The sequence below is a fragment of the Festucalex cinctus genome, chromosome 13, assembly GCF_051991245.1.
Source record: "Festucalex cinctus isolate MCC-2025b chromosome 13, RoL_Fcin_1.0, whole genome shotgun sequence".
Classification (NCBI taxonomy): Eukaryota; Metazoa; Chordata; class Actinopteri; order Syngnathiformes; family Syngnathidae; genus Festucalex; species Festucalex cinctus.
The window spans coordinates 2,631,874-2,644,624 of record NC_135423.1 but is presented as its reverse complement, the minus strand read 5'-3'; the positions used below and the strand labels follow the sequence as shown (position 1 = coordinate 2,644,624).

General features: G+C 39.7%; 1 protein-coding gene across 6 annotated transcripts in view; it reads left to right on the top strand.

Moving 5' to 3' along the window:
- The first annotated feature begins 1,374 nt into the window (after positions 1-1,374).
- nectin1b (nectin cell adhesion molecule 1b) overlaps positions 1,375-12,751 on the top strand; it is a 221,268-nt gene continuing 209,891 nt past the window's right edge. For 5 of the 6 annotated variants that reach the window (XM_077494333.1, XM_077494331.1, XM_077494335.1 and 2 more), the window contains exons 1-2: positions 1,375-2,053; positions 7,017-7,052. In XM_077494333.1, coding sequence (XP_077350459.1) covers positions 1,999-2,053; positions 7,017-7,052 — 91 coding nt within the window. In that variant the 5' untranslated portion in view covers positions 1,375-1,998. The remainder of the gene's footprint in view (positions 2,054-7,016; positions 7,053-12,751) is intronic. The other variant, XM_077494332.1, reaches the window with a different exon arrangement.

Genomic DNA, 12,751 nt, shown 5'->3' with positions numbered 1-12,751 from the left:
ATCCAATCAGGGTTGCGCTGATTTAGCGCACCTGGCGACTTAGGGGAATATTTGCATGGTATACGGGGACTATTTTCAGACATGCACATGTGATTTCTGGTTTGATTGTGTGAGTTCACTTCATCTTGACCTTCAAAGTTTTGATGCACTTACTGTACACACTTGCCAGCGCTGGAACTTTTTGCTGTTTTCTAAACAAGGAGCTGAATGATAAAATTCCAAACACGTAAGAGGAAAACAAAAGTTTTTTTGGGCGGTGCTGGGACAAATTAATTGCATTTGAATTAATTTCAGGAGAAGCTATTCAATTGGTATACAAATAAATTGAGTCAACGGAACTGATTAACCTATAACTACATGTGATTTTAATTTTCTCTTCTTTGTTTCACACACGTTTTTCCAATCAAATTTCAATAAATGAAAAAAATAAATAATATATATATATATATATATATATATATATATATATATATATATATATATATATATATATGAACTACCGCTAATTTTTGTTTTGTTTCCAAAACAAATGTTTTCTATTTTAAGTTAAATATTTTATATTTAAATATTTTTAAAGAACTTATTTTATATGTTATCGCTTGATTTCATGCAACAATTTGTTTAACTTAAATTTAATAAATAAATGTGATCAATGTCACTTATTTACTTTAATAAAATTGTAGGCGAGCCAATATTATCATATTCAACATAAAATAAATAAATAAATAAATAAATAAATAAATAAATAAATAACTTACCTATCATCTCCTGATTTTCTTTTTAATTTGAATAACTAAATAAATAAAATGCAATTTTGAATAGAATAAATTAAAGGAAAAAAAAAATCTAATTCAAATAAAACTGCCTAAAAGACACCAATTTCACATGCAAAAATTTCAGAAATTGAATATTGATTCAAATTTAAAGTTTAATTAAATTGCTTAAATAAATAAATACATAAATAAATAAATAAATAAATAAATATATATAAAAATAACTTACCTATCATCTCCCGATTTTCTTTTTAATTTGAATAACTAAATAAATAAAATGCAATTTTGAATAGAATAAATTAAAGGAAAAAAAAAATCTAATTCAAATAAAACTGCCTAAAAGACACCAATTTCACATGCAAAAATTTCAGAAATTGAATATTGATTCAAATTTAAAGTTTAATTAAATTGCTTAAATAAATAAATAAATAAATAAATAAACAAATACTACTGGCATAATCCATATGACTGGCTCGCGTGCATTTCGGCGGGCCGGGTCCCATCCATCCACCGTCCCGGCTCCTCCTCCTCTCTGCTCTGACGTCACAGCTCCCGAGCTTCCCCCTTGGATCTTTGCGCGGGAGGAGGGAGGGGAGGAGGGGACGCTCGTCGCTCGCTCGCTCGCCCAGCTCAGGCAGGCAGTCAGTCAGTCGGAGTTTGTGGAAGCAGCGTGAGCACACGGCCGCTTCTTGCGTGGAGCTCCGCGGCGTCAAAGCGGGATTCGAGAAGCTGAAAAGCTCCCATTTGCGGATCTTTCCCCGCCGTTCTCCCTCCTTCCACCTTGGGGAACTTGAGGCACGAACCAGCGAAGCAAAGGGTGACCGCGGGACGCGCAAGTGTTGGCAAACTTCCCCCACCGCCGCTCCTCGGCCGGCCATCGACCCGATCCGAGAGACTTGGATGGAACCGCAGCGGCGCGCTTGAGGGGCTCAACTCGCAACAACGCGTGGAAGTCAAGCGAGGGGGGGGGGAGGGGGGGGACCATCCCGGCCAGCTGATGTTTAGGCGCCACATGATCCTCTAGTTTTGTCGTTTGGTTGGCTTTTGGAGGTAGCAGTCCAATTCAGTCCAAGGGGACCCCCCACTTCTCGTTCGCTCCCCCCACTCTCTTTCTCTGTTTTTTTTTTGTTTTTTTTTGGCCCCTCAAGTGGGATCTGCGCAAGTTGCATGCTCGCTCTTTGTGCGCGCTTCTAACACAGAAGACCCCCGGGAGAGTTGAGGTGCCATGGCGCAGCTGTGTGCGGGGATTTGCGTGCTCCTTATGGCGCTGCACGTTCAAGGTAAGCCCCCTTGTTTATTTATTAAAAAAAAATTAAAAAAAAAATCTCTCGATTTGTCTTTTGCTGCCACGCACTTTGTATTCATCGCACGCATAAATACATTTGCAATTCTGATTGACGTGTTTGCTGCAGAGTACTTATTTAGCGTTGGGGAAAAAAAAAAAAGGGGGGGGGGTGCAGTTACACAGGTGGTCGGCAGATGGCGTTGTGAGCGAGGCACTGCAAAGTTTGGCTAATTTCGGTTTGAGTCAGGAGGGGGTGGGGGTGTTGGAATAAAAGCATCCTCTGCTCTCCAGTTGTAATGGGATGAATATCCTTAATGTAATGACCCCCCCTTCCTTTCCCTTCATCCTCCTTTATTCCGCTTTGTGGATTCGACCCTGTTGGACTGGGAGTGTTGCGTCTCGGAATATATTGCAGCCACTATATGCATGTGTGTGTTCACATCAAAAGCCTGTCAAAAATTCTTTCAACTCAGGAACCGTCAGTGGTGGTCAAGCAAATGCCCACAAAGAATAACCCACGTTTATTTTGCGACTTGTGTTCTCGCGGAAAAATACAAAAAAAATGTGCCATATTTCCCATTTGTGTCCCGTTCCAAGGTGAAAAACGAGAAAGATGTCGACCTTGTTGGCTTGGTTTGTTTTAACAAGCGACGGCGTACTTTGATCACAAAAGAGCTCCGTGTGATTTACAGCGAGATGATCCCTTTGCTTGTGGAGAAGATCAGGATTAGTGCCGTTCTCTTGTGTGTGGTGTTTGAAGCTGTTCAATCAAGGGTGTGTGTGTGGAAAACGTCTCCAAAATTGTACTCGAGGCGTCACGGGGAAAGTGGAAAAGAAAGAAACCGGGAGCCAAATGAGATCCTCCTAAGGGTGCTTTGAAAACGCAACACCATTCCGATTTTTTCCCCCCCCACAGTTCGGATCGGCGTCGCATCCGAATGAGGAGGTGCGAGCGTATGTGTGGGTAAAAAAAACAATAAAATAAAAAAAATAAATAATCGGATTTCAACCGGTCCAGCTGCCGTTGTGAATCGGTTGAGGCGAAAAAAAGAAAAAAAGTGATTCAGTTTGAGCTGGTTTGTTGAGTAAAGAAGCGGAATCACATGACGTCAACAGTGGGATGTGGAAACAGGAGTTCAGAACATTCGCAGAATAACTCGGCTATCTCGTTAAAGGCGCAGTCTGCCGGTTTCACTCACTTTTTAAAATACAGGATTTAAACAAACTACTTCTCAATTTACAGATCTGGGCTTTTCATAACGTGTGGGGGTGATTTTGTCCTAAACCACCCCCAAGCCTGTATTTTGCCATTTTGTGTTTGTTTTGTAAACAGCGGGACGTTTCTGTGGAAAGACAGTGTTTACACCCCTCCAGCCAATCGCGGAGCGGGGGAGGGGTGACGTGTCGCAAACGTGTCGGCTGCGTGACGTCACTCCCGCGGCAATTTGAAAGCGCGCACTGATTATTTATTTTTTTCACTCACTCATTCACACACACACGTAAGCTTCTGTGAGTTAAACTAAACTAAAAGGAAATATTCCAAAACTATAATAACCCTACTGCCATATTACAAATAAATTGGTTTATACACTGCAGCATTTTTCTAAATATGCAAAAGCACAAATCAATTATTTGCACAATTTTTAGGACTAAACACAATTTCTCTTCATAACATTACGTGGCCCTTGCGTCCTTCTGATTTTCCGTATGTGGCCCTCAAATGAAAAAGTTTGGACACCCCTGATGTGGAACTATACGATTGATTGATTCTCTGTATAAGCTTGTCTGAAAGATATTCGTGTTGCTGGATTATTGTTCACTGTTCCTGTGTACAGCTCTCTTCGTTTCTGCCTCTCAATGTGAATAAATAGATCAAATCTTTATTTTACATTATGTGGCCCTTGCGTCCTTCTGATTTTCTGTATGTGGCCCTCAAATGAAAAAGTCTGGACACCCCTGCTTTAATGTAATGTTAGTTTACTTCGAGTCCAGCCATTTTTTTTTTGAACAGGGAGTGAGTGTCTTTTAATGGAAAGAAGCTGCTGCTTGAATTCTTCTCTGTCAGACACGCAGCAACAAGAATTTGCTCTCCGTGGCCCCCGGGGGGTTAAAGGGCGTCGCCGTAAATGCCCGCCCTCTTTTTAAAGTCCTAATTGATATACAGCCTGTTCCCGTCTCCGTCCTCATTGTGGAAGCACAAACAAGTGGGAGTGTCTCAATCAAAAACGCTGGTAGCGGGGACGGCTCCGTGCTGCTAAGAGGGAACGCTGCCCAATAAACCCACGCGCCAGATTCCAAAACGGCGAACCCTCGCCAAAGAGATGATCGGGTAATACGAGCTCCCGCTGTCTTTTGGCCGCCCACCATTCCAGACTTTCGCTTTTAATTTGAATCCTCCGCCAGGTGGTGGTCGGCGGAGGTACGGCTCCGATGTCTCTGTTATTTAGCGGCAAAGCGGCGAGTTTATTAACTCATTCACTCCCAACCATTTTCACAGAAGTGTTTTCCTGGATTTTGACTGATTTTTCAAGGCCCGTGAAATATTATGTTCTATTGCTATAAAAAAAAACGGAACATACCAAAAGAGAGATTAGAGTCTCTTCTTTTATCAGGGAAAAAAAAAAAAAGTATATTCCTATCTGTTTCCGCTGTGCAGCAATTAGCAATAGAACATTGCTAAGTTTCATCGTTTTTCACAATTCTGCTTAGAACTGTGGGGAAATCAGCTTGTTTTAACATGGCCTGGTTAATCTCTTATGCTCTGCTGCCACTCAACCATTTTATGCAGTAGAGAGACTGCATCAAAGCCTTCTCTATGCTCTGGCATGAAAAAAAAACAAAAAAAAAACGTATAAATACATCTTTGGTACACATTTAAAATATGACGTATTTATACGTTTTTGGGAGTGAATGAGTTAACGAAGACGTAAGGGCGAGTATAAATCACATCCCGCGAGTCACCGTTTTTTTTTTAGCCGCCGGCATCTACGCGTCGCCAGACCTTGAAAGTCGACGCACGCCGTCGATTTGCTTCTAACGGCGTCCGAGGTCAGCGCGGGTCGGAGGTCATCGGGGGGGGGCCACTTGAAGGTCTCTTGCGTTGGATGTTTGATGGTGACTCAGGCAGGAGAAGTGCTGGTAAATGCACAGATGTCTTTCATTAGCGTGCTGACGTTGCACTTTTTTCTTTTTCTTTTTTTTTTTTACCTCAGCCAAGGCCATTTGTTGGTTTGTCAGTGATCCAAATTACATACACACAATGTTGAGCATTCAGCAATAACTCATTTGGTTCAATTTCGCAACGTTTTACATAATTCCCCGCAGGGTCATTCATAAGCATTGTTGGGCCTTGGTGGAGGTATTGCCCCTGTTTAGTGATCAGGATCAACTGCTAATGTTTACTCACCTCCGTGGTCGGTCTCAGGTTATTACGTCATTATGGTTCTATACTATAAGTCAGGAGTGTCCAAACTTTTTCCTCTGAGGGCCACATACAGAAAAATAGAAAGCTGCAAGGGCCACTTTGATTTTTTTTTTTTTTAAGTTATTTATTAAAACACACACAAAAAAAAACCCACATTCATTGCCAGACCAGCAAAAAATTTGACGTCTTTTTCCGTCAATGGCAGTGAATGAGTTAAACATGGTAAAAAATCAATGAAGCAATTATAAATTGTTGATATAATGTGCCATTAATCTAATGTGATGTTTTCACAAATTGGACCTTGACACTAAGCAACAAGTGGATGAAATTATTTTTATTACTGAAACTGAATTATTAGCTGCAAATCTGTCTTTGCATAGCTAGAATTGTTTAATCCACCTTCTTTTTTTATTTTTTTTATTTTTTTTTAAACAGCATTAAAAAATTATTTTTAGTATTTGCCGCGGGCCGTCAAAAATTGTATGGCGGGACGCAAATGGCCCCCGGGTCGTAGTTTGGACACCCCTGCTATAAATGCTGTACAAATAAAGTTTAAATGATTTGATTGAATGTGTTTGGAAAACCAAATTTCAACCAAGAAAGAAAATGTATCAATTGAAATATTGTGTCATGTTATTGTGTCACCTGGGTGGAGGTCTGCCCTGGTTTTCTTTTTTTTTTTAGGAATCAAGATAACACAATCACCTTTAAGTCAGGGGGGTCCAAACTTTTTCATTTGAGGGCCACATACAGAAAATCAGAAGGACGCAAGGGCCACGTAATGTTAAGAAGAGAAATTGTGTTTAGTTCCAAAAAGTGTGCAAATAATTTATTTGTGCTTTTTGTGAATGTAGTGGAATTACGCAATATTTTCTTTCTTAATTTTTTTTTTTCCCCAGAGAGTAATTCATTCATATTTTGGTACATGTAAACTAGGGGTGTTAAAAAAAAATCGATTCGGCGATATATCGCGATACTACATCGCGCGATTCTCGAATCGATTCAATAATCAGCAGAATCGATTTTTTTTTGATTTTTTTTTTTTTTTTTTTTAGGATTCACACCTTGAGCATGGAAGAATGTTAAATGAACGGAACATTAAGCCTTAATATTTTATTTTAATGCTGTTCAAACATGAAACAGATTACAACCTCTATAAGACTGAAATTTCAGATAAATAAATAATACATTTTCATATAAATCTTACACTCTACAAGCTTACTGATTAGTATTTTCTAAATATGAATGAAAAAAAATCGCAACAATCGACTTATAAATTCGTATCGGGATTAATCGGTATCGAATCGAATCGTGACCTGTGAATCGTGATACGAATCGAATCGTCAGGTACTAGGCAATTCACACCCCTAATGTAAACCCCAAGCAGCTGCCAACCACCTCGTGGTCTTAGTTTAGCAATGATGATTTAAAAAAAACAACAAAAAAACAAAAAACAACTGTCTGCATAATTTCACACTTGAATTTAATATCTGAGCAATTATGAGATTTTTCTGAATTTTTCTCAATTTCCCAGGGAATGATGCATCCCAATTGTCGAGCCGCGGTCGAGGTAAGCTCCGGTTTGTTTGTTTGTTTGTTTTTTCTGCTCAAAATTAACCAACAAATAACAAACCTTCACTATTGCTCTGATGGGAATTCTTCAATTTGGTGGAATTTTCCGCCATTTCCCAGTGAATGGTGCATGAGAACTGTCAGGCCTTTGTCGGTGGTATAACTCTGCACTTTAGGGTTATGCGATCCGGGGCTCTTTTTTTCCCCACCACTTTACTTAACATTTAAAAAAAATAACTTTTCCTTTCTGTCTTTAGTCGTGGCATTTTCCATGTTTGCTCTTTGGTTATTGTAATGGTGATGATGACCCAAAACCTGTTTAATGAATTGATATGGGACATGTGAAAGTCTGGTCACACAGGATTGGCTCCTGCTTGAAAATGAATGAATGAATGAATGAATGAATGAATGAATGAAAAATTGTGCGATTTTTGCATTTTCAGTTCTCAGTGACTAAAGCTGGACTCTTAAGGACGAAGAGTCCATTGGGTATCTATTGGGGTATGCAGATACGGGACATTCGGTACTAGGGGTGTGAATTGCCTCGTACCTGACGATTCGATCCGTATCATGATTCATAGGTCACGATTCGATTCAATACCGATTAATCCCGATATGAATTTACAAGTCGATTGTTGCGATTTTTTTTTCCCATTTTTTTTTTTACTTAATTTAGAAAATACCTTTCAGTAAACTTCTACATGTACCCTGTAAGATTTGTATGAAATTGTATTATTTATTGATCTGAAACTTCAGTTTTATAACTGTGAGCCACTGCATTTAATAAACAGGAATTGAAATAAAATATTCAGGCTTCCATTAATATAACATTCTTCCAAGCTTAAAGTGTGAAAGTTAGACATTTTGTTGAATATTTTCCCATCAAAAATGGATGTTAAAAAATCGATTCGGCTGCCTATTGAATCGATTCGAGAATTGCGTGCTGTAGTATCGCGATATATTGCCGAATCGACTTTTTTCAACACCCCTATTCGGTATGGTGTACCGATTTTCCGCACTGAATATATTTCGTGACGGTAGCTCGGTGTTACGGCTGTTTTGTAAACAAGCACAGTGTAGCTCAGCCTCTGGTTATAGCTTGGGGCGGGGTCTCCATCAAGGGGGGCGCGTTTGACCTCGGGGAACATGCTTTTTTATTTTTTTCATTTTCATTTATTTATTTATTTTTTTACTGTATTAGAATAAAGTGCAATTGCACCTCCACTACATTAGGGGGCAGTGGCGCTGTCATTATTTGGCAGAGTGTGGCCAAATTTAGGCGGAGGCGCCCACTTTCAAATTTCACGCGCCGTTAGAAAATTCATGAGGTGTGTCAAGGGGGGCGCGTTTGACCTCGGGGAACATGCTTTTTTATTTTTATTTATTTATTTTTTTACTATCGTAGAATAAAGTGCAATTGTACCTCCACTGCATTAGGGGGCAGTGTCACTCTCATTATTGGCAGAGTGTGAGCAAATTTAGGCGACTTTCAAATTTCACGCGCCGTTAGAGCGTGTTTACAATTTAACACAGAACCAGATAAGGACGTTTTGGCCTTGGCGGAGGTTTGCGCTCCCCTCGTCATTTTGCTCATTTGTGCCAATTTGTACCCCACGCCGACGACGGCGCCGATCCGTGGGTGCGGTCGCACGGGGATTGTAAAGGCTTGATAGTGTTGAGTGCGAATGCTAATTGCTGTGATTCCGGCCTCCTCCGGGGGGCGTCGCCCCTCGAGATGGATGGGCAGGAACGTTCCTGGGAGACCCGCTTGAAGGCGAGCTGACAGCAGATTAAGCGCCGCCGCTCGCTCTCGCTCTCTCTCGCCGCCGCCGCCGCTTGCTCGCAGCAGCTAATGGAAGCGCTCGCTTTCCTCGCTCGCTACGACTCCTCTTTGAGCGTTCCGTTGCTCGTTGCGGCGGCGCCGCTGTCAAAATCTCTCCCGGAACGCCGCGTGAAATGGAAAGTTTAGATTCCGTTTTGTCTGCCGCGAGTTGCCCCGCAGTAATTTCCAGGCTCTCAAAACCACTTTTATTCAGTCGAAATATTTGAATTGCTTTCTTTGTGTTTCCGCGCCGCAGTTTTGAGGGGCGAAATTATGTACGGGGAGCGAGCGAAGTGGAGCAACAGCACCTTGTGCTCAAGCCACACATTCTACTCCATAAACAAACATTGAAGATCAGCTTCCGGCACTAGTGGACGTTTAACAACTAGTGTTTGTTGCACTTGTGTGTGTTGGACTCGACTTAGGTAACGGTAAGTCCTCCTCGCCACTGGTTGGCGCTATACTGCGGCAGTTTGTCACATTAGAAAATCATCACGTTTGTCAGAGAGGTTTTGTTCACAATGCTTTGTTATTGTTTTAGATGCAATTTTATACATCAAAGTAGTTTTGACCAGGGCTGTGCCCAAAAATCAATTGATAAAAGAATCGAGATTGTCATTTATTAATCGAATCGAATCCATATTTAATATCCAAAAATCGATTTTATTTAAATTAGAAATGAAGAAGAAGGGGAAAAGGCAGTTGTAGCCCACATGCTGTTTTTGTGGAAAAAGGCACTTACAATACAAAATTAATAAATGTTTAAAAAAAAAAAAAAAAAAAAAAGACACTTTAATGTCTCTATTTGTTATTTTGTCTTGCAAAGCAGACTGGAGTAGATCATGACAATGTTGTACATATCTGTAAATTGAAGTACAATTCATTTGTCAATCAAATAATTTCAAATCGAATATCGCTTGAATCGAGAATCGAAAATCGATTCTGGATCGAATCGTAGTCCCCAAAAAATTGTAACACACACACAAACAATCTCTCTTGTATTCCAAGCTACAAACTATTGATATTGCACTTTCTTAAAAAGAAGAGCCTGGTCACAGTTTTTAAGTTTTGTTTCTATACAAGAGAAGAATTTTGTTGTCTGTTTTGAACCAAATGCAAATCAAGACTTCCAAAGTAGTTGAACGGTGGTCAAGTATCGGTTCTCATGACGTCTGAGCTTTTCGGTTCTCTTGATGTTGCTCTTCCCTGAAAAGAAGACAAGCTATTTGTGTAAAGTTTTTTTTTTTTTCCGTCTTTACATACTGTGAAATGGAAAGTTGATATTCTGTTTCGTCTTCCACGAGTTGCCCGGCGGTAATTTGCACTCTTTCAAAATTCCTTTTTTTTTTCCTTTTTGCTAGAGCGTATTTGAATTGCTTTCTTTGTGTTTCTTTGTGACTCCAAAGCAGCGCCGCTTTGGAGTTTTGCTTGTAAGGTCGCGTTTGGACGGGCCTGAATAAAACATGACATTAAAGCGCTGAACCTGAATGGCGGCGAGAGCGCGATCGGATCCCTCGGCGCGCAAATAGGAATAGAGAGAGAATGAATGATGAATTAAGTTCAACCCCCGGCCGGCCGAGGCCTGGAATCTGTTTCGGGGCGAGAATCCAGTCATGATGAGGAATAAATGAATGGTTGAAATTCCCAGCTGAGCGGTTTCCTCGCGAATTTCTTCTCTTTCGAAGCTCAACTTATTCCAGCGAGTTCAGGCCAATATCATCACCTGGAGTATTTGTAGTCAAAACCCAAGGTTCCGTTTAATGAAGGCTATTTTTATGCTATAACAGTAGCGCCTCCTGGAAAGTTGGAATAAATTAGACCCTGGCACTTGTTTAACTGATCAATAGAAAACTTGGGTGGACATATTTGTCATTAACTCATTTACTCCCAATAACGTGAAAATAAGTTTTTTTTTTAAATGTTCTAAGTGTCCCAAAGACGTATTTATACGTTTTTTTTATTTATTTATTTATTTTTTTTATGCTAGAGCATACAGAAGACTTTGATGCAGCCTCTCAACTGCAAAGAATGGTTGCAGAAATGGTAGTTATTACACAAACGGCCAGCAGGTGGCAGCAGAACAAAGGAGATCAACCAGGGCCATGTAGGAAAAAAAAGCTAAATTACTTACAATTTTAAATAGATTTGTGAAAACTGATGAAACTTAGCTCTCTTCTACTGCTAATTGCTGCAAAACGGAAACAGAGAGAAACATACTTTTTTTTCCTGATGGAAGAAGAGACTTTAATCTTTCTTTTGATAGGTTCCATGTTTTTATAGCAATAGAACACAATATTCTGTGGGCCTTGCAAAATCAGTCAAAATCCAGTAAAACAGCCGGGAGCGAACGGGATTGCGAAATGTGAAAATGGATGGGAGTATAAATACGTATAAATACGTCTTTGGGACACTTAAAACATTAAAAAACAAAAAAACAAAAACGTATTTACACGTTATTGGGAGCAAATGAGTTAATGGCACCTGTTTTTCGACTCCCTCCCTTCTTTCTTTGACCATCTCCAAACATTTTTTGTTTTGTTTATTTTATTTGAACTGAGTCAAAAAAAATGGACGGCGGGCCGCAAATGGCCCCCGGGCCGCAGTTTGGACACCACTGTACTAGAGATTTGGGGTCCAAGTCTAAGTTGGTATCCTAGACAGATGATTGTCAATAATAGGCATGCTTTTTTTTTTCTTTTTTTTTTTTGTGCCACCTAAAGTCGACAGATGATAGCGTCACAGTTTGACACTATTTTCTGATTTGCCATGAAATTAGGAAGTGAAAAAGACAGCATGTAATGTAACGTCTCAAGCGTAAGATCGCAGGTTGGTCTTGTCTTGCTTCTTGGTCGTGACCATGTCAGATCTGGATGAGATGGCGGAGAAAAAACCCCCAAAAAAACCAAACCTTGGCTATCTGCAATGTTCTGCTCGAAATCCTTGACATTCCAACTCTGTTTCAACTGGAATGGCGGAATCAGCAAAGCGAGGCAAAAGAGGAAATCAATGAAGGGGATCAAATCTCGCCGCGAGCTTTTCTGATTCGGCGTTAATCTGTCTTCAACATTTCTCCTCCTATTTAGCAGACAGATTCTTGTCGAGGGATTAAACGGGTAAAATCCCGCTCGACTCGACTCCGTCCGTCCCGCGTCTGTCTGGGGCATTTTTTTTTTTTTTTTTTTTTTGATAGGCTTATAATACCTCCTAAATTGATCTTAATCTTCGAAGTAATGTTTGAAGAATTCTGACAGCTGACAGTGTTTTTTTTATTTTTTTTATGACACTAATTGGCTTGCAAATAGCTGTTGGGATCGCTCCGAGCCTCTTCGCCTGTTACCATAGTGACAACCTTTTCCCTGCGTTACAGTACGTCGACGACAAAAGCAAATATTTATTTCTAGGGGTGTTTAAAAAAAAAAAATCGATTCGGCGATATATCGCGATACTACACATTGCGCGATTCAATAATCAGCAGAATCGATTTTTTTATTTTTTATTTTTTTTATTTTTTTTATTTTTATTTTTTTAGGATTCACACCTTGAGCATGGAAGAATGTTATATGAACGGCACATTAAGCCTTAATATTTTATTTTAATGCTGTTTAAACATGAAACAGATTACAACCTCTATAAGACTGAAATTTCAGATAAATAAATAATACATTTTCATATAAATCTTACACTCTACAAGCTTACTGATTAGTATTTTCTAAATTTGAATGAAAAAAAAAAAAATCGCAACAATCGACTTATAAATTCGTATCGGGATTAATCGGTATCGAATCGAATCGTGACCTGTGAATCGTGATACGAATCGAATCGTCAGGTACTTGGCAATTCACACCCCTATTTATTTCTTTTACGTGATCTTTATT